This window comes from Macaca nemestrina, chromosome 1, assembly GCF_043159975.1.
Source record: "Macaca nemestrina isolate mMacNem1 chromosome 1, mMacNem.hap1, whole genome shotgun sequence".
Classification (NCBI taxonomy): domain Eukaryota; kingdom Metazoa; phylum Chordata; class Mammalia; order Primates; family Cercopithecidae; genus Macaca; species Macaca nemestrina.
Genome location: NC_092125.1, coordinates 209,514,155 through 209,535,164, shown reverse-complemented (window position 1 = coordinate 209,535,164; position 21,010 = coordinate 209,514,155). Strand labels below are relative to the sequence as shown.

Genomic DNA, 21,010 nt, shown 5'->3' with positions numbered 1-21,010 from the left:
GGGGATTATATCTAACCTAAATTTATACTGGAAATCTCCCAGCAGAAATTCTAATAACAGCAGTTCAGTGAACTTCCTATAAATTGTATTGAATAACTTTAACAGTAATATCTGAAATGACTAAATATAAAATGTTTATATTATAGTTATCTATAGATCATCAATTGGATATAAAATATGGACAGAATCAAGCCAGGCATGATGGCTTATGCTTGTAATTCCAGCACCTTGGGAGGCCAAGGCAAGAGGATTGCTTGAGGCCAGGAGTTTGAGACCAGCCTGGGCAACATAGTGAGACCCCGTTTCTATTAAAGAAATATTTTTAAAAATATGGGCAGAATCAAATGTTTCCTTTACATTTTTCTTCTACCAGTGTCTTATTTTGTTGTAGTTTCTCCTGAAATCACCTGTTTATTCAGGTTATCTATGAATGTGCAAAAAATAAAACAGTTGCTTTTTTTGGATTGTAGGCAGAATAATCCTGATTGCAATGAAACACTTTAATTTCAAAAAAATAATTTCTGGCTGGGCGCAGTGGCTCACATCCATAGTCCCAGCACTTTGGGAGGCTGAGGCAGGTGGATTGCTTGAACCCAGGAGTTCGAGACCAGCCTGGCCAACATAGCAAGACCCCATCTCTATAAAAAAAATTTTTTTTTCCTAACTTGAAAAAGTTTTTGTCTTCATAAGCTTCTAACTATTGGAGTAAGCTTTTACATTCTTCCAAACAATAGAATAAATAACACAGGTGCTATTATCATGTAAAGGTAAATCTGCTCTAGATTGTTAGGTTTGGCTCTATGTTTTTATCAGTATTTCTTAGTAGTGTTGGGGGGATAATAAATCATAGGAAAATAAACTGTAAGAAAAATAGGTGGAGAAAAGGACTTACCTTTCAATGTGTATTTCTCAGCTATAGGGTTGTTAATTTCATGCCTGTGCTCTGCTAGTCAGTCGCTCCATCAGGAGTGCGGCAGGCTTAGTGCTTCATTTTTCTGTGACAGATTTGGATTTGTCCCAATGTGATTGTATTTGCTTGTTTGTTTTTAACGCCAGTTTTTTTTTTTTTTCTCTGTCTTTTTAAAAAGCGACAGGGTCTTGCTCTGTCACCCAGGCTGGAATGTGGTGGTGTGATCATAGGTCACTGCAGCCTTGACCTCCTGTGCTCAAGCAATCCTCCTTCTTCAGCCTCTTGAGTAGCTGGGACTACAGGCATGCACCAGCACATCGGCTAAGTTTTCATTTTTGTTTATTTATTTATTATTATTATTTTTGAGATGGAGTCTCACTCTGTCACCCAGGCTGGAGCGCAGTGGTGCAGTCTCAGCTCACTGCAACCTCTGCCTCCCGGATTCAAGTGATCCTCCCACCTCAGCCTTCCAAGTAGCTAGGATTACAGGCATCCACCACCATGCTCGGCTAATTTTTTGTATTTTTAGTGAAGACAGGGTTTCACCTGTTGACCAGGCTGGTCTCAAACTCCTGACCTCAGATGATCTTTCTGCCTTGGTCTCCCAAAATGCTGGGACTACAGGTACATGCCACCACACCCAGCTAATTTCTGTGTTTTTAGTAGAGACAGAGTTTCTCCATGTTGGCCAAGCTGGTCCCAAACTCCCAACTTCAAGTGATCTGCCCATGTCAGCCTCCCAAAGTGCTGATATTACGGGCATGAGCCACTGTGCCTGGCCTGATTTTTTTTTTTTTTTAAGAGACAAGATCTTGCTATGTTGCCCAGTGTTCTGACACTGAATCCAACAATTCTCAGGTGGGTTCTTACTGGCTCCCCAGCAGATCAAGCCCCAGTTGCCCACAGAGGTGACAAGCTTGAAAACATGACCTGGAAGGACAGAGAATGGGCTTGCCCTCCTTCCCAGTGCCACTGTTCCCAGGCCTCCACTCTTGTCTCATGGGGTCGCTTCCCGAAACAAACAGTGTGTGTGCCTTTGCCTTGCCTTGCCTCTGCTTCTCCAGGGAGCCTAGGTTAGGCACAGGTAAAGCTTCCAAGTTTGGTTGTGGTTATTCCTCTTATGTAAGGTGCTGTCCCAGGCTCTCAAAATAAAAAACGCAAATTTTAGGTTATGCAAAAAGGATAAAGACTAATATAAAAAACACCCATGTGCCCACCCAATTTAGCAAATGAAATTTTACTAATACAGTTGAATCCCCTGTGTCTCTTCCCAGAGATAACCATCATCCTGACTCAGGTTTCCCATTTTCCATGAAATCTGTAAACTTTAATAGGTTTAACCATATGAAATTGCTATGTTTGTTGGTCAAAAGTGCAAATATCAGCATTTATTCTGATTTAGCCTGGTACTCTATGTGTATGTACACACACTTTTTTTTTTTTTTTGAGATGAGTCTTACTCTGTTGCCCAGGCTGGAGTACAATGGCGTGATCTCAGCTCACTGCAACCTTCACCTCCTGGGTTCAAACGATTCTTCTACCTCAGGCTCCCAAGTAGCTGGGATTACAGGTGCCTGCCACTGCGCCTGGCTAATTTTTTGTATTTTTAGTGGAGATGGGGCTTCACCATGTTGGCCAGACTGGTCTCGAACTCCTGACCTCAGGTGATCCGCCCACTTCGGCCTCCCAAAGTCCTGGGATTTTAAATTATCTGTATTTGAAGTCGACGTGATTTGTCTCTTTAGAAAGGAATCTATGTAAAAGCTGTTAGAGTGAATAAGTGAGTTTAGGAAGATTGTAGGATATGGGTTCAATGCACAAAATCAACTGTCTTTGTAACAGTAAACATTTGGAAATTGAAATATCTATAGATATTTCAAAAATCCCTAAGTATACATACACACATATATTTATACAAATATGTATACACACACACACATATATAAAGGTATGTCAAATCTATATTATTTCAAATATATATATATACACACACACACACACACACATATTTTTTTTCTTTAGACGGAGTCTCACTCTGTTGCCCAGGCGGGAGTGCAGTGGTGCGATCTCGGCTCACTGCAACCTCTGCCTCCTGGATTCAAGCAAGTCACCGTGCCTGGCCATGAAATATTGTAATATATTTTGAGATAAGCATCTTCAATTACTTTCAACGATATTTGTAGCTTAAGTATACATTAACAAAATATGTATATGATCTGTATGCTGAAAATCGTATGCTAAACTATATGCTAAAACACTAATGAAATTAATAGAATTTTACATCATTTATAATTTTATATATTGGCCAGGCATGGTGGCACAGGCTTGTAATCCCAGCACTTTGGGAGGCCAAGGTGGGTGGATCACCCTGAGGTCAGGAGTTCGAGACCAGCCTGGCCAACATGGCAAAACCCCATCTGTACTAAAAATTAAAAATACACAAGTTAGTCGGGCATAGTGGTGCATGCCTATAATCCCAGCTACTTGGGAGGCTGAGGCAGGAGAATCGCTTGAACCTGGGAGGCAGAGGTTGCAGTGAGCCGAGATCACGCCACTGCACTCCAGCCTGAGCGACTGAGAAAAAAAGACAAAAAATAAGGAGTTGGAAGTATTTAGGAAATAATAAAATAAAAAATAAATAAAATTTTATATAAATGGCATAACTGTATAAATTCTTATTTTTTTGCTAAACACTGTATCAGCAAGACTAATCCATGTTGAAATGTGTATTCAGTTTCACTTCTATAGTATCTTATTTTCTAAATATACTACAATTTATTTACCCATTCTCATGTTGATGGGCATTTAGGTTCTTTTTGGTGTGCTGCCATCTCATTCCCGGATGCCGCTTACATTCCGTAGCATCCTGTGTGAGGCTGGGGCGACGCTGCTGGCTTGTGGAGTTACGCTTCTCCAGTCTTAGTGCATATTGTCAGATACTCTCTAAGGCATTTGGAGCTGTTTGCATCTTCCTAGCCATGTGTAAGAGTTCCCATTGCTTCAGAGCATCATCAGTACTTTTTATTTCCAGAATTTAAAAATGTTGCCGGTCTAGTAGTTACATTTTTATTACTTTCCAACGTATTTTTCAATGAATTATAGATGAATCCTTCTCAGACTTATAGCCAGTGGAAGACCAGGTTTTTTCCTCTAAACTATCACTGTCTGATGCTTTTGTAAAATGGAATAAAAATGTCATAGTGATGTAAACTTGCTAAAGCATTTCTAAACACTTTCTCTCTGTTTCGGTACTGAACCTTCTCGCGGACTGGTAGCAAAGTTCACGGACTAGCTCTGGGTCCTCAGACTACATCACGGTATATGTAACATTTAGGGATTTTGAAATATCTTAAGAGATTTTGAAATGAAAAAGCTCTCTTCATTTACCATCCAGGATATTTGTAGCTTCCATTGTGAATACGTTGCCTCAAACACAAGAATTTAAAAGGATTTCAGATGATTTATTTGGACATCTAAATTAATAGAAAATTAAGAGTCACTGAACAGTAAGGTTGGCTGTCATGTTCTTGGAGATGACTTGTTTACAGATCCCCTTTCTTGATTTGTGCAGTCAGTAAGTTTTGATGGAGCGTTGTGCTGGCCTCTGTCACAGGTTCTGGGGAGACAGCGGTCAGCAAGATGAAGGATCCTTCATGGAGCATAGGGAGAAAAAGATAGTGAACGTGCCAACAAGCGAATACGTTCAGATAATAACAAGTACCGTGAGAAAATAAAATGGTATGGAGCAAGAGAGAGTGACTTGATGGGTGGTGATTTTGAACTTGAGTGGTCAGGGAAGGCCTATCCAAAGAACTGACATTGGAAGTGAGACCTAAATAACATGAAAGAATTACTTAACTTCCTATCACTTCATTGACATTTATCCTGGTATAATGTAAATAACTTTTTTCTGATGTGTATATATAGTCAAAATGCTTTATAATTTTTTTATCTTGATTCATGGAGGTTCCATATATCAAAGCAAGTGTAAAATATCTTTGAGCTAATGGCCCCTTCCCGTACCTTGAAGCTTTTTGTTTTTCCAGTAAGCTCAAGTTCAGCTGCAAACAATCCACTACTCCCCAAATCAAGGTAGACCTCAAGACTCTTAGGTGCTAAGAAATAGCTAGGTTATGGCTGGGCGTGGTGGCTCACGCCTGTAATCCTAGCACTTTGGGAGGCCGAGGCAGGTGGTCACAAGATCAAGAGATCGAGACCATCCTAGCCAGCATGGTGAAACCCCGACTCTACTAAAAATACAAATATTAGCTGGGCGTGGTGGCGTGCACATGTAGTCCCAGATACTTGGGAGGCTGAGGCAGGAAAATAGCTTGAACCCAGGAGGCGGAGGTTGCAGGGAGCTGAGATCGCGCCACTGCACTCCAGCCTGGTGACAGAGCGAGACTCCATCTCAAAAAAAAAAAAAAGAAAAGAAAGAAATAGCTAGGTTACCCATGTGTATACGTTCCTGATCTTTCCAAAGCAGAGTGTTCCCATGGGTGGGGACAGGGTAATTCAGAAGTGAGAGAGCTCAGGATAGGCATGTGTGTCACCTCCACACCGCCTAGCACAGAGCCTGGCTTGTGAGCCTTGCTGTTCATGAAATACGTGCTGGAAAAATGACTGGGAAAGTAATCTACGTGTACTGAGACATCAACACGCCCCAACATTTATGTTGAACCCTCATCAATTAGTTTGAATAACCATGTGTTTCCTATTTTTTTATTTCCTTACCTGATTTACATTTTTATTTTTGTAAGTTTTATGCCATATTTAGGACAGTAGAACATGTTCATAATATATGTGTGTGTATAAATAAGTAAATAAGCCAGGCATGATGGTTCACACCTGTCATCCCAGCACTCTGGGAGACCGAGGCAGGAGGATCTATTGAGCCAAGGAATTTGAGGCGGTAGTGAGCTATGATGTCACCACTGTATTCCAGTCTTGGCAACAAAGCGAGATCCCATCCCCCCCAAAAAAGATACTTTTAATGGTTAGGTATACAGAGCACTTTGCTTTTCCTGCATTTCAAAGCATAAGTTGCCCACAATGATGGCTTTCACTCCCCAGTACTTCGATATGTATTTCCTACAAACAGGGGCATTTTCCTAGGAGAAAAAAAACAAAAACCGGGAAATTAACATTGTTACATTTCTCCCTCCTAATCCTCAGATCCCATTCAGGATTTGCCAGTTGTCCCAGTAATGTCCTTTACAGTGAAAATATCCAGTTGTTTCTCACCCATTGCATTTATTTGTCAGGTCTCTTAAGTCCTTTTCAATCTGAAGGAAGCCTGTCTTTCTTCACTGTTCATAGCATCCCATGCTCTTGAAGATTGCAGTCCAGTTACTCTGTAGCATGTCTCTCACTTTGGGTTTGCGTGATGTTTCCTCCGGGTTTGATTCAGTTTGTGCATCTTTGACCAGAACATTGCAGAAGTGACGCTGATCTCTTCCCTTCAGGTCCTGTCCGATGGTGCGGTTTCCATTTGTCCCCTTTGGCTCTGAGCCCTTGGCTAAGGTGGTGTCTGCCAGACTTTTCCACTGTTGAGTTGCTCTTTTTCTCCTTGTAATTAATTAATATTTTGTGGGAGGTACTTTGAAACTGTTTCCCCATCAAACTTTTAGTATATTCAGTTTATTCATACAATAAGGTCCATGGTTTCCTATTTTATTCACTGGTTATAATCTGTTACTGTGATTATTTTGATGCTGCAGTTTGTCCGGATTTGGCCAGTGGTTGTCCCTTCAAGGTGGCTTCTGTGTCTTTTTGACATGCACCCATCATTCTTTGAGTACTTCTTTACTTTCTAGCACAAGATATTCCAGAATTATTTGGTACTTTCGCTGCCTCAGCCCTAGTGCTTGGGCTCCAACATACAGTGCTGAACTAGGAGTCAGCCATTTTTCCAAGGAGCCCTTGGATTGCTTTCAGTGGAGAAGATTGTATAGAAACTAGGATATGGCAGTTGGCTGTGTCCATTGCTCATGGAGTGTCCCTGTTTCTAGGCCCTTCAGTGGACAGGGCTAGGAAATATGCAGATGCACACGTGTCTACATACATGCACACATATACACGTATCTGCATATGTGCATATACATGTATTTACATTTAACACGTCCAGCTCCACTCCAATACTAAAGAATTTTCTCCCTTCCCCTGTCTGTGACTGTCACTGCCTTTTTCCTGTGTGTACTGGGCTGCCCCTTATACAGGCACCCCCTCACCCTACAGAGCTCCACTACCCGCTGCTGAGTTCCCACACAGCGCCCCATCACCTTCCCACCCTGCCTGGGCTTCCACCTCCGGTCCGACTGCTCCAATGCAAGAATACTCTCCCCCTTACCCTGTGCTAGGTAACCTCTTGCTGGGCATACCATCCTCATCTCTGCTGGGCTCCAATACCCCATGCCAGGCCACTCTCCAAGTGACCACCTGCCCTGCCCCACCCGGACCCCACACCGTGCTGTGGGCTGCTGCAGCTCCCCCACTGCCCAGCTTTGTGCACAGCTACCTTACATGGCTCCATCGACAGCTTCTGGACTGAATGTTCAGGAATAGAAAGGATGCCTTATTCATTATTTTTATTATTATTATTGTTTTGAGACAGGGTCTGGCTCTATTGCCCAGGCTGGAGTGCAGTAGAGCAATCTCGGCTTACTGCAGCCTCTGCCTCCTGGGCTCAAGTGATCCTCCCACCTCAGCTTCCTGAGTAGCTGGGACCACAGGCACACACCACCAGGCCTATGAACAGGGGCCTCTGGTCCTCCCGAATGGATAACATCCACTCATGTTCCCCTTCTCAGAGGCAGAGCGGGGTTTGGTGCTTGTTCATCAAAGCCAATGCTCGCTCACAAAAGTCACAAAGAGATCACCATATGGACACTGTCTCTGATGGGGCCGTCGGAGCATCTGCACCTCGCCCATGTTGTTCTGCTCCTGGCTGTCATGGAACCCAAGGCCAGATGTGGAATTCAAGCTGAACTTGGACTTCCCAAATCCTTCCTACTTCATGGACAGGGAGGACAAGAAAGAGGGAGGGAAGATTCCAGTGGACATCCTAGAGAGCAGTCATCAGTTTTCTCGAGCAGCTGGCATGGATCTGCTACCACACCAACCTTGAAAACGGAGCCCAGAGTGCTTGAACAGCAGCCTGGGCAGCTGAAACACTTTCCCTTGTTCCTGGGCAAATTTGCACGGTTTGTGGGGGGAAGAACGCACCCTGGTTTTTCTTAACTGTGATGTCTTAGATCAAAACTGTATGTTTGAGTCCAGCTCCCTGGATAGGTTTGCAAACCTGAAGTGTTTTGTGGGCTGTTTTTGGGCTTTGGATTAGGTAATTGCCTACTTATAATTTGACTGCCTCTTTGAGATGCCCTTCAATAGCAAAATAGCTAAGTGGGGTTGCAAAGGACAGAAATCTGTGTTTCACAATTCGTGTGCGCGCTCTCTAGATTTGGTCCATCTGCTCTTTCCTTCAGGGGACCTTATAATCTGCTCCTCTGTCTTCTTTGCTTTATTCAGTAAATAACCAAACAACCTCTAGGCTTAAGGGGAAAAAGGCCGATACTGCTGTCATGAGCTGTTAGAAGTTTTCCCATTTGTGGTGTTGAAGATCGCACTTCTCCAATAGAAAAGCCAAATAAAAAGTACTTTTCTTTATTGATGGGCTACAGGGTTTGAGTGTCATCACTTGAGTGCAGTACCTTCACATCTTGAAAGAGTGTGTGTGTGTGTGTGTGTGTGTGTGTGTGTGTGTGTAGACTGTTTCTGTAGAAGCCCTGACAGCTGCCTAATCAGCTTAACTGTTAATGTTGCTGTAATTGGGGGGTAGCTGTGATTGTGGACCTGTTCCTCGGGTGGCAAAGTGCATTTTCGAGGTGTTTTGAGGCTGGCAACTGGCCACCAAACTGCTTGAAAATGATTTCTACATACATATTCAGTGCATACATATTCAGTTCAAGCACAGTCATAGATCTTTTCCAACTTAACTACGGAAGAGAGAAATTTTTATTTTTATTTTTTTGTTTTTGTGTTTTAAGTTGGGGTCTCACTCTGTCACCCAGGCTGGAAGCCGTGCACCTTTGACATCCTGGGCTCAAGCAACCCTCCCACCTCAGCCTCCTGAGTAGCTGGGACTACAGGTGCACACCACCACGAATGGCTAATTTTTTTTTTTTGGTGGAGATGAGGTCTCATTTTGTTGCTCAAGCTGGTCTCAGACTCCTGGCCTCAAGTAATCCTCCTGCATCGGCCTCCCAAAGTGTTGGGATTACAGGCATAAGCCACCACACCCAGCCAGAGAAGTTTCTATAACCAGAATTACTATTAATAACTAAGGATATGTTGCCCTAATTAAAGATGGAAAATAGTGCCAGCCAAAACCAGCCCTTCTGGGCCCACAGCCAGGTCCATGGCAGACACTCATGAAGCAGGGCTCTGGCATCCAACACCTGTGCTCAGTGATGGTGAGACCCAGGTGCTACCTCTGACCTGGCAGCTGGCTGCTGTAGCCACTTCACCCCATCTTTTTATCTTGTTTCCCCTTATACATTGTTTTTAACTTTGGTAAAACTCTTAGTGAAATGTACAGATCTTCAAAGTGTGCAGTTTGGTGAGTTGACAGTATCTACCCTTGTAACTAACACAGCAAGCAAAGTATTTTCATGATCTCATCCTTATGCCAATCCATAATTTGTTCCGATCAATAATGATTAATCATAATGTTGACCACTTTTCTTGTACATGGTTTAAGGAATATTATAGATTTGGAAAAAAATCACAGCCGTTTAAGAATTGATGTTCCAGGGTTGGGCACAGTGTGGCTCATGCCTATAATTCCAGCACTGTGGGAGGCTGAGGCAGGCAGATCACTTGAGGTCAGAAGTTCAAGACCAGTGTGGCCAACATGGTGAAACCTCGTCTCTACTAAAAATACAAAAATTAGCCGGGCATGGTGGCAGGCACCTGTAGTCCCAGCTACTCAGAAAGCTGAGGCAGGAGAGTTACATGAACCCAGGAGGCAGAGGTTTCAGTGAGCCAAGATTGCACCACTGCACTCCAGCCTGGGTGACAGAGCGAGACCTTGTCTCAAGAAAAAAAGAAAGAATTTATGTTCCAATAAGTCAGAGTATGTGTTTATAAATACAGTAGCCATTAAAACATAAAAACCCATCTTGAATAGCTAGCAGTCCATATTTTCTTGAATTTTAATTCAGTTACAGGTTTCTTTCTGATCTGGAAAAATGATGATGGCAACATAAATAATAAAGGTTGACAAAGGTTTTTGCATTTTTCATATATTCTGCTCCCCTCTAGCACTTCTGACTTTAGGTCCCAGAATTTTACAAGTACTCAGATTATCAAAGGAAAGTTTTAAAATTCACCATGCCTAGCTGTATGTGCTCTTTTTTCTGTTCAGTAAAGTCCATCTCCCTGGCTGTTTTAGTCAGTGATGATTGAGGAGAACCAAAAGCACTTTGCCTACCCCCAGACAGAAATGGAGGCCTTGCCTTTGATATTACTGGACCTGCAGGCTCGGGACACTGGAGAAATGGAATTTTCTAGATCAGATTTACAGAAAGACATAGAATATAAATCTCTTGCCTTAGGATGCCAAAGATAATTTCACTGCTGAATGAATCAAGCCATTCCTTCTCAAGAGTAAAATCGTTCCTCCTACTCTGTTTGTTTTGTTTTCTTTTGGTTTTTTTTTTTTTTTTTTTGAGACAGGGTCTCGCTCTGTCACCCAGGCTGGAGTGTGGTGGCACAATCACGGCTCTCTGCAGCCTCCGCCTCCCAGGTTCAAGCAATTCTCATGCCTCAGCCTCCCATCCTCCTACTCTCTAATGTTTACTAGAAGTGGTGGACTCCTCATTTTTTTTCAGTCCAAAGGGGTGTGGCAAAATCATGTTCCCAGTTTGTCCTTCAGTGAAACAGCTAAACCTTGCCTTCTCCGAGTTGGGATAGGGCAACAGAGTGGAGCCATGGTGGTTCCAGAAAGGTCAGGAAATACACACTTGGCTGCCATCCTCATCTGTTGCTCCTTGAAACTGACCTTCCTGTATGGCCTTTTCCACTTTTCTCCTTTACTGATGCCTGTTATCCAGCTGTCAAGCACTCTTTCTTAAGTCCCCAAGAAGGTTGTTGGTTACATGTTGTTCTTAGCTATTTTAGGTACAAGGTATGTGCTGTCATTGTGATGGCTAATTGCACAGGTGGTCTTAGCATACGAAGGCAGCTTCTGGTCTATATTTTGTGGAAAACCTACATACATCATAGGAAAAAGCCTCAGGCATTGGTTTTTAGGTTGCATTATTTGTGTTGTGCCTGTAGACCTTACGCTGCCAGAGGGGGATAGTAAGTGACTACAGAAAAAGTAAAGTGGTTAATGATGATTTTTATTTTAATGGAATCCACATTATCTTTTCTCAAATAAATGTGCAGCCATCACCCAACAGGATGATGTTAATGTTACATCATTAGAGAATTCAGAAATTTATAAAAGTGAGCTATTTCTGAAACAATTCTAAGGAGAAAAATAGTCATTTGGTTTTTGAATGAACAGCTGCAGATCCTTCATGTTTATCACAAGTCGTTTTCAGTCCATTTTCATAGATTATGTCCTTTCCCTGCTGTCTGCAATCTTCTAAATCCCTTTCGTGCTAATGTCGGGCTATCAGGGGCAGCATCAGAAATCTACATAGGGATGTCTGTGGACTCACAGAAGGGCAAAGCTACCAGCTGAGGGCTCGTAACCTTTTTTCTCAAATAGGAAACTGATGGTTTTGCCTCCAAGTTAATTCTTCATGCTTCTAAAGCACCTCACAGCTAGAATTCACATATTTCATAACCATATTTATGCTACTTCAAGGGAAAATGGGTGTGAAGGAGAGAGAAAGAACACAAAATTCAGAAAAAGCTTGCAAATCAGTTCTTGCATGGCTTCATTTTTGTGTAATTCTTTTTTTTAGAGAGAGAGAGAGACAGGGTCTCACTCTGTTGCCCAGGCTGGAGTACAGTGGTGCGATTGTGGCTCACTGCAGCCTCGAACTCCTGGGTTCAAACAATCTTCCCACCTTAGCCAACTGAGTAGATAAGGCTACAAGCGTGTGCCACTATGCCTGGCTAATTATTTAATTTGTTTGTAGAGATGGGGTCTTGCAGTGTTGCCCAGGCTGGTCTCAAGTTCCTGGCATCCCAAAGTGCTGGGATTACAAGAATGAGCCACTGTGCCTGGCCATTTTGTTATTATTCTTAGTCCTATCACAGGTATTGGATTTTGGTGGAGAGAAAGAGAGAGCACGTGCCAGCCATATGACCCATTGCTGTCATCTGCATGTTACATTCAGTTACAGTGTATTTCTGGAATTTGAAGAAAAGAAGTATATTGAAGGGAGAAAGGAAGAAGGATATGATTATCAAGTAGCTGTTTGCAAGATAGCTTCTGTCATACAATGCATTGGTACTAGGAAAAATTCATTGCTGTGGAGGACTAGGGATAATACATGGTCCTTTTACCTTGGGCAAGGAAAATGTTTAATGTATAGAATTAACAAAGTACTAATATTTTATAAGCTGTTCTTAATTAGTTCTTAATTTCCATTGTGTTCAGTGTTAATATTTCTTGACTATATCACATGGGAATTTTAATATTTTCTTAATGTTTAAAATACATTTAAAATAAACTAATACCAAGAACCAAATGGGTTGTGATTTTGCAAAATCTCAATTCTCATTCTCTTTAAAAGCGACAAAGCTAACCACCTTTAAAATGGATGCTGAAGAAACTTTGAAATGTATCCAGAAGCAATAATAATTATCAGTATTTAATATATTTACCTATTATTCACCTTCCCTTTTAAGAACTGATATGCTACTTTAAAATCCTTTCTAAAGCTATATAATATTTTATTATTTATCTATATTACTTTTTTTTGAGACAGTCTTGCTCTCTTACTCAAGATGGAGTACACTGGCATAATTTTGCCTCCCAGGCTAAAGCAATTCTCATGTCTCAGCCTCCTGAGTAACTAGGACTACAGGTGTGTAATTTTGTATTTTTAGTAGAGATGGGGTTTCACCACATTGGCCAGGCTGGTCTCAAACTCCTTGCCTCAAGTTGATCTGCCTGCTTCAGCCTCCCAAAGTGTTAGGAATACAGGCATGAGCCACCACGCATGGCTTTCTGTATTACTTTAGTATATGGAAATACTGTAGTAAATAAGAATAGGATTGTTTTGTTTGTTTTTTGAGAAGAAGTCTCACTCTGTTACCCAGGCTGGAGTGCAGTGGTGCGATCTTGGCTCACTGCAACCTCCACCTCCTGGGTTCAAGGGATTCTCCTATCTCAGCCTCCTGAGTAGCTGGGACTACAGGTGCGCACCACCACATCCAGCTAATTTTTGTATTTTTAGTAGAGACGGGGTTTCACCATATTGGTCAGGCTGGTCTTGAACTCCTGACCTTAGGTGATCCACCTGCCTTGGCCTCCCAAAATGCTGGGCTTACAGGCGTGAGCCACTTCGCCTGGCCCAAGAATAGGATTGATCTTAAAACTGCCCCCTGCTGGAAGCAGCTTGCAGTCCACTGAAAAGCCAGGCTGAGTAGAAAGTCCGGCATAATTTATTTTTTTAAATGAATCAACAAAAAATACATAGTCTTTAGGATAAATGATGTTTCCTCAAGAATGAAGGATATTTGAACACAAAGAATAAATATCAGAGGACAAATTATTTTATATTTTATCCAGTTGGAGAAATAGTGCAAAGTGGCAGGTAAATGTTCACATTGAGAGAAGCTAATAAATGAGGGAATGTATAATTTGCACTTCAGGATCAACAGATCATTGAAAGATCTTTACATAGGCCAAGCAAGAACAAAGCTAATTTATAGGTTCCTTTTATTGTGTTACCATTGCCAAGCCTAAGGAATACTTCTAAAGGTATTGAGAAGTTTCTTAGATCCGTTTTATTACATTTCACGTATTAAACCATTGCCTAAATATGTTTTCTGTAAAGAAAATTTAATGTTGCATTTCTTCTGGTGATTGAAATTAGGCTTTTCATTATCCCAATTCATTAATAAATAGGAAAATAACCACTTTTTTTCTCAGCCTCATGAATGATTCAAATATTGCTCTCTTTCTCTAGTCCATCTCAGAATACTCTGGAGATCACACTTACTGCAAATTATATAAAATGATTTGTGCTCAGATATTCTTCCAATGCTTTTTACCCCAAAATGCTATTTTTGTGGAATTACATAGTCCCAGTATGAATGTTGAGAAAAAGGTTTGATGGTTTTGCCTTTGTGAAAGAGAAGCTGTGGCTGTAGGGAGTTAGGCATCTTTAAAGACGTTGCCAAACATACATTAGCATCTTTCATAGGAATTTCACTCAGGGTAGGAATAGAGAAAGAGAAAAAATAGTTGGAAAGAAAACAAACAAAAAGAACACAGAAAATCTAAGACAAACAGATAAGATAGTAGACATCCCAAAATATCAGCAGTCAACAATGGACTCCAGTGGAAAGACAGTGAGTGTCAAACTGCATTTATTTACATACAGGCACACACATGCCTTATACACACATGTCTTCTTTTTATGAGACATATCTAAAACATAAGGATACATAAAGGTTAGTAGTAAAGGCTAAAATTTGATTTCCATACAATACATAATCAAAAGAAAGCTACAACAGCTATATTAATACCAGACAAAATAGACTTTAAAACAAAGCACATTCCTGGCCGGGCGCGGTGGCTCAAGCCTGTAATCCCAGCACTTTGGGAGGCCGAGACGGGCGAATCACGAAGTCAGGAGATCGAGACCATCCTGGCTAACACGGTGAAACCCCGTCTTTACTAAAAAATACAAAAAAACTAGCCGGGCGAGGTGGCGGGCGCCTGTAGTCCCAGCTACTCGGGAGGCTGAGGCAGGAGAATGGCGTAAACCCGGGAGGCGGAGCTTGCAGTGAGCTGAGATCCGGCCACTGCACTCCCGCCTGGGCGACAGAGCGAGACTCCGTCTCCAAAAACAAACAAACAAACAAAACAAAGCACATTCCTTTATCTGGCAGTTGAAGAAGGTCACTACCTAATGATTAAAAGTTTCATTCACCAGGAAGAGAAAACAACTATAAGCTTGTATGCACATGATAACTTAGCCTTAAAATGTAGGACGCGAAAGTAACCAAATTATACAGAAAAATAACACATCCACCTGATAGTGGGAAAATCTAACAGATCTTTTCTGATAATAGTTAAAACAGTCCCCCAAAAAATCAGGATATAGAACTCGTAAAGAACATGAGCTGGATATACTGAACATTTTTATAATACTGTACCAAACAGCTGCACAAATACACTCTTTTCAAGCACATGTACAAGATTTATGAAATTTAATGACATTGAACCAAAAGCAAGTCTCAAACTGTCAAAGGATTACTATCACTATGGATAGCCTACTCCAATCAGAGTGAAAATGAGTTAGACATTAAAAAGATAAAAAAACTCCCGTCTATTTGCAGTTTAAGAAACATACATCTAAACAATTCACGAGACAGGGAGAGATCGTAAGAAAAATCAGAGAGTATTTAGAATCAACTGGCGCAGTTGCTCACGTCTTTAATCCCAGCACTTTGGGAGGCTCAGGCAGAAGGATTACTTGAGCACAGAAGTTCCAGACCAGCTTGGGCAAGACATTAAGACTCTGTACAAAAATAAAATAAAATTAGCCAGGTGTGGCCAGGCATGGTGACTCATGCCTGTAATCCCAGCACTTTGGGAGGCCAAGGTAGGAAGATAGTTTGAGCTCAGGAGTTTGAGACTAGCCTGGGAAACATAGCAAGACCTCATCTCATTAAAAAAAAAAAAAAAAAGCCAGATGTGGTGGTACATGCTGAAGGAGGCTGATGTAGTGGGGGTGGCTTGTGCCCAGGAGTTCGAGGCTGCAGTGAGCTCCCTGATCACGCCACTGCACTCCAGCCTGGGCGACAGAGAGACTCTGTCTCTCTCTTTTTTTTTTTTTTTAAAGACAGAGTCTTGTTCTGTCACCCAGGCTGGAGTGCGGTGGCACTATCTTGGCTCACTGCAGCCTCCACTTCCTGGGTTCAAGTGATTCTCCCACCTCAGCCTCCCAAATAGCTGGGATTATAGGTGCTGACCACCATGCCTGGCTAATTTTTATATTTTTAGTAGAGACAGGGTTTCACCATGTTGACCATGCTGGTCTTGAACTCCTGACCTCAAGTGATCCACCCACCTCAGCTTCCCAAAGTGCTGGGATTACAGGCATGAGCCACTATGCCTGGCCACACCTGGCTAATTTTATTTTATTTTATTTTTGCCCTGCCTTCTATTTTAAAAAAATAAAAATAAAACATATCAAAACTGTTCAGGTGCTGGGTGTGGTAGCACATGCCTGTACTCCCAGCTGCTTGGGAGGCTGAGGCAGGAGGATCACTTGAGCCCAACTCAGGCAATATAGCAAGACTCTGTCTCAAAAAAAAAAAAAAAAAAAATTAAACAAACTGGTGGCGAACAGCTGAAACAGTACTTAGAAATGGATGTCTTGCTGGGTGTAGTGGCTCATACCTATAATCCCAGCACTTTGGGAGGTCAAGGGGGGTAGACAACTTCAGCCCAAGGAGTTTGAGACCAGCTTGGGCGATGTGGCAAAACCCCATCTCTTCTGAAAATACAAAAAATTAGCTGGATGTGGTGGCAGGTGCCTTTAGTCCCAGCTATCCAAGAGGCTGAGGCAGGAGGATTACCTGAACCCTAGAGGTCATGGCTGCAGTGAGGCAAGATTGCACTACTGCACCTCATTCTAGGTAACAGAGTGAGACTCTATCTCCAAAAAAAAAAACCAAACAAACAAAACAGTCACACACAGCAGCAAGGGAGAACCTCAGCAGCAAGATCTAAGCAAAAAAAGCAAGTTGTGGAAGAATACATATAACATGATAACATTTTTAGAGATACAAATAAATGTTGTAAACTATAAAGAAAAACAAGGGAATGATAAAATTCCAGAAATGACAGCTTTGAAGGAGGAAAGGAATGTGACAGGGAAAACTAACCTTGTTGCACCGAGGACATCAGAACAATAGCAGTGTTCTAGAATTGGGCATGTTTGTGTCATTCTCTTATATCTTGCATTCGTTTTATAACCTTTGAATGTAGACAATATTTAATAAAGTTAATTACACTTAAAATAAGTGCACGACCCAGCATGGTGGCTCATGCCTGTAATCCCAGCACTTTGGGAGGCTGAGGTGGATGGATCACTTGAGGTCAGGAGTTTAAGACCAGCCTGGCCAACATGGTAAAAACCCATCTCTACTAAAAATATAAAAATTAGCTGGGCATGGCGGCTAGCCCCTGTAATCCCAGCTACTTTGGAGGCTGAGGCAGGAAAATCACTTGAACCCGAGAGGTGGAGGTTGCAGTGAGCTGAGATCATGTCACTGCACTCCAGCCTGGATGACAGAATGAGACTCCATCTCAAAAAAATACATAAAGTAAGTGCAATTGCTAAATTACAGGATACCTGTTCTTGTATATGTGCAAGAAAAGTATACTGTTTTAGGAGAAAAGTTTAACTTACAATGTGTTCTTAATTACTTAGGTTTCATGATTTAAATTTCCCCTTCTGTTAAAGATTTTTCTTTTTTTTTCCCTCCCATTCCCTTTGCCTTGCTGCTCCTTAATTGTAGGAAAGATTTGAAGCACTCTTCACCATCTATGATGACCAAGTTACTTTTCAGCTGTTTAAAAGCTTTAGAAGAGTCAGAATAAATTTCAGCAAACCTGAAGCGGCAGCAAGAGCGCGAATAGAACTCCACGAAACAGACTTCAATGGGCAGAAGCTAAAGCTGTATTTTGCACAGGTACTTCACAGTGCAAAGAACACTGTTCTCTAAACTTGTTTTTCTCCATCCAAAAATAGTTTTAGTTCACCATTTTCTATATTATTATAGCAGAGGTGTATAGAATGAACCATCTCAATCAGCAAATAATACAAAAATATTTTCGTTTTATTTTATAGATACATAATTTTATGTATTTATTGAGCACATTGACCTCCTAACTTTGTTTTGCTGAGACTAGCAGTTGAAGGAGTTGATTTTTCTGGCAGCTTTGATCAACTGGGATTCTGCGTGGGTTACACCCTGACACCTAGTGTTAGGGAACTAACTTACCTCCTGTGCATCCGGAATGGCACACATGAAATAAGACATGAAATCCTTGGGAAAACTGAGAAAATGGTCTCTTAAATCATTTTCTGTGTTCCATAATTCATATGAGGAACCAGGGAGGTCACAGAACTGTACAAATCTTCGACTTTGAAATTGCAGAGGACCCTGTAGGGTACCAAGAATTGGCTACACTTAGTATATTCTAATCCTGCGTTGGTGTGACTCTGAGAAACAGATTTCTTCTGAGAAGAATGGGCAAAATCAAGAGATTACTCGTGTATCAAGTGCACTGTTTTATTTTCAAAAAAGCATTTTTTACAGTCTCCCTTTCAAATTAAAAAAAAAAAAAGTTTCTTGTCTTGCCTTCCAAGTGAAAACCTAAATGAAAAGATGTCTTGACATTTCTTGGTAGAGTCTCTTGAGATGGAGTACAAATAAGTCGATATAACCTAATGTCTTCTAAGATCGGAATTTAGTAGTTACTGTCGTTCATTTCTCTGTTCATCCACTTATTTATTTATTTGCTATTTGTTATTTTTATTTTTTTATTTTTTGAGATGGAGTCTCACTGTCACCCAGGCTGGAATGCAGTGATGCAATCTCAGCTCACCACAACCTCCGCCTCCCGGGTTCAAGTGATTCTCCTGCTTCAGCCTCCCAAGTAGCTGGGACTACAGACATGTGCCACCACACCCGGCTAATTTTTGTATTTTCAGTAGAGATAGAGTTTCACCATGTTGGCCAGGCTGATCTCGAATTCCTGACCTCAGGTGATCCACTCGCCTCGGCCTCTCAAAGTGCTGGGATTACAGGTGTGAGCCACCACACCCAGCCCATCCATTTATTTTTTATTCAGTTAATATTTATGAAGCACCTACTATGTGTGACCATGTGCTGTGCACTGAGTGGCCAGTGGTGAGCCAAACAGACCCAGTCCCACCCTCTTGGAGATTATAGACTGTTTAAGAGAAATTTTTAATTTTCTACACAAAGATGGAACAGTAAACATAAAGTTGAAAATGAAGAAAACATAGCCCAGTTTGCAAACTGGCTTTGAGCGTCTCGCTCCCCGCAGGTGCAGATGTCTGGTGAAGTGCGGGACAAGTCCTATCTCCTGCCGCCCCAGCCTGTCAAGCAGTTCCTCATCTCTCCTCCAGCCTCTCCCCCGGTGGGGTGGAAGCAGAGCGAAGATGCGATGCCTGTTATAAATTATGATTTACTCTGTGCTGTTTCCAAATTGGGACCAGGTAATAAACTTCTGTTTTTCCTCTTTTCTTCCCCAAGAAACTTTTATATTGAAGATCGTATTCAGCAATGTGCATTGTGGCAGTATGATTAGAGCAGAGGATAAAGTCAAACACACCTGGGTTCAAATTCCAGCTGTGGCATCTACTTGCTCTGTGATCTTGAGCAAGTTACGTAGCCTCCATTTTCTGAGCTTCTGCTTTTCCATCTATAAAGTAGGGAGAATCATATACACCATTCAGTGTGGTTATAAGTACTAAACGAGGGCCGGGCATGGTGGCTCACACCTGTAATCCTAGCATTTTGAGAGGGTAGGGCGGGCGGACTGCTTGAGGTCAGGAGTTCGAGACCAACCTGGCCAACATGGTGAAACCCCGTCTCTACTAAAATACAAAAAATTAGGCGTGGTGGCGTACGCCTCTAGTCCCAGCTACTCGGGAGGCTGAAGCAGGAGAATTGCTTGAACCCGAGAGGCGGAGGTTGCAGTGAGCTGAGATCACACCACTGCACTCCAGCCTGGGCCATGAAGCAAGACTCTGTCTCCAAAAATAAAAAAATAAAAAATAAGTATTAAATGATGTACACATAATACTCAGTAAATGTAACTGCAATTTTTACTACTACAAATTTTGCTAGTACTTGATAGGCAGTTAGTGAATATTAGGTGCCTTCTCTCCCCAGCCCCACCAAGTATCAGGCAAACAACAACTGCTTTGACTACATTACAAGAATTGGTGGTGATATCATCTCATTCCTTCAATATTTTTGTCATTTCTGTTTCATTTCCTCTGTTCCTTCTCTTTCTCTACCTCTCTTCCTTTTAAAGTCATGTAAGAAACCGACGTGATGCTGGTTCAGACAGTTGTCCACCCAAGACAGAGTTACGTCTCTTGAAGGGGAATAAAAGAGGCATTTTGAGGAAGAAGTGACTCAGTGCTGTTTTTAGATGTTAGAGCTGTATCTTAGATATCCAAGGTCCTATAATCAAGGGATTGCCTGTGCTGCCTGGATCCTTACAAGTATCTCCCAAAGGAAAACCGAAACTATTTTGAAGTTAAACAGATTGACTCTGCCGGGTGCGGTGGCTTACACCTGTAATCCCAGCACTTTGGGAGGCCAAAGCAGGCAGATCACTTGGGGTCAAGAGTTCGAGACCACCCTGGCCAACATGATAAAACCCCATCTCAACTAAAAATACAAAAATTAGCTGGGCGTGGTGGCTCACACCTGTAGTCCCAACTACTCCGGAGGCTGAGGCAGGAGAATCACTTGAACCGGGGCGGGGGCAGAGGTTGCAGTGAGCCGAGATCGTGCCACTGCACTCTTGCTTGGCTGACAGAGCGAGACTCCATCTCAAATAAATAAATAAGTTAATTAAACAGATTCACTCATATTATTCATAAAACAATAATTAGCATTTGCATTTTAACTCCCAAGACCTCAGTACTGAAACAACAACATTTTATACCAGCCTTAAAGTATCAAATCTCTAACACCAAAACAAGATAAAATACTCTGACATAGGACTTAAAGATTTAAACAACAAGAATCACCCATTAAAATAGGAGTAGAACAAAACGTTGCAAGAGACAAAAGAGTTCTTTTTGCTGGAAGTGATGCTTTTGTCATGGTTCTTATTTTGCTTTTACC

At 41.8% G+C, this 21,010-nt stretch overlaps 1 protein-coding gene and 1 long non-coding RNA gene across 5 annotated transcripts in view; one reads left to right on the top strand and one right to left on the bottom strand.

The window, feature by feature from the left end:
- The window catches only part of LOC105494452 (RCAN family member 3), a 42,882-nt gene that overhangs the window by 15,243 nt on the left and 6,629 nt on the right, over nt 1-21,010 (top strand). For all 4 annotated transcript variants that reach the window (XM_011762869.2, XM_011762870.3, XM_071098554.1 and 1 more), the window contains exons 3-4: nt 17,633-17,806; nt 19,191-19,362. In XM_011762869.2, coding sequence (XP_011761171.1) covers nt 17,633-17,806; nt 19,191-19,362 — 346 coding nt within the window. The remainder of the gene's footprint in view (nt 1-17,632; nt 17,807-19,190; nt 19,363-21,010) is intronic.
- The window catches only part of LOC105494451 (uncharacterized), a 28,069-nt gene continuing 21,548 nt past the window's right edge, over nt 14,490-21,010 (bottom strand). Inside the window, exons 3-4 of the long non-coding RNA XR_011624760.1 lie at nt 16,997-19,568; nt 14,490-15,624 (exon numbers count right to left, since the gene is read on the bottom strand). This is a non-coding gene — a long non-coding RNA (uncharacterized lncRNA). The remainder of the gene's footprint in view (nt 15,625-16,996; nt 19,569-21,010) is intronic.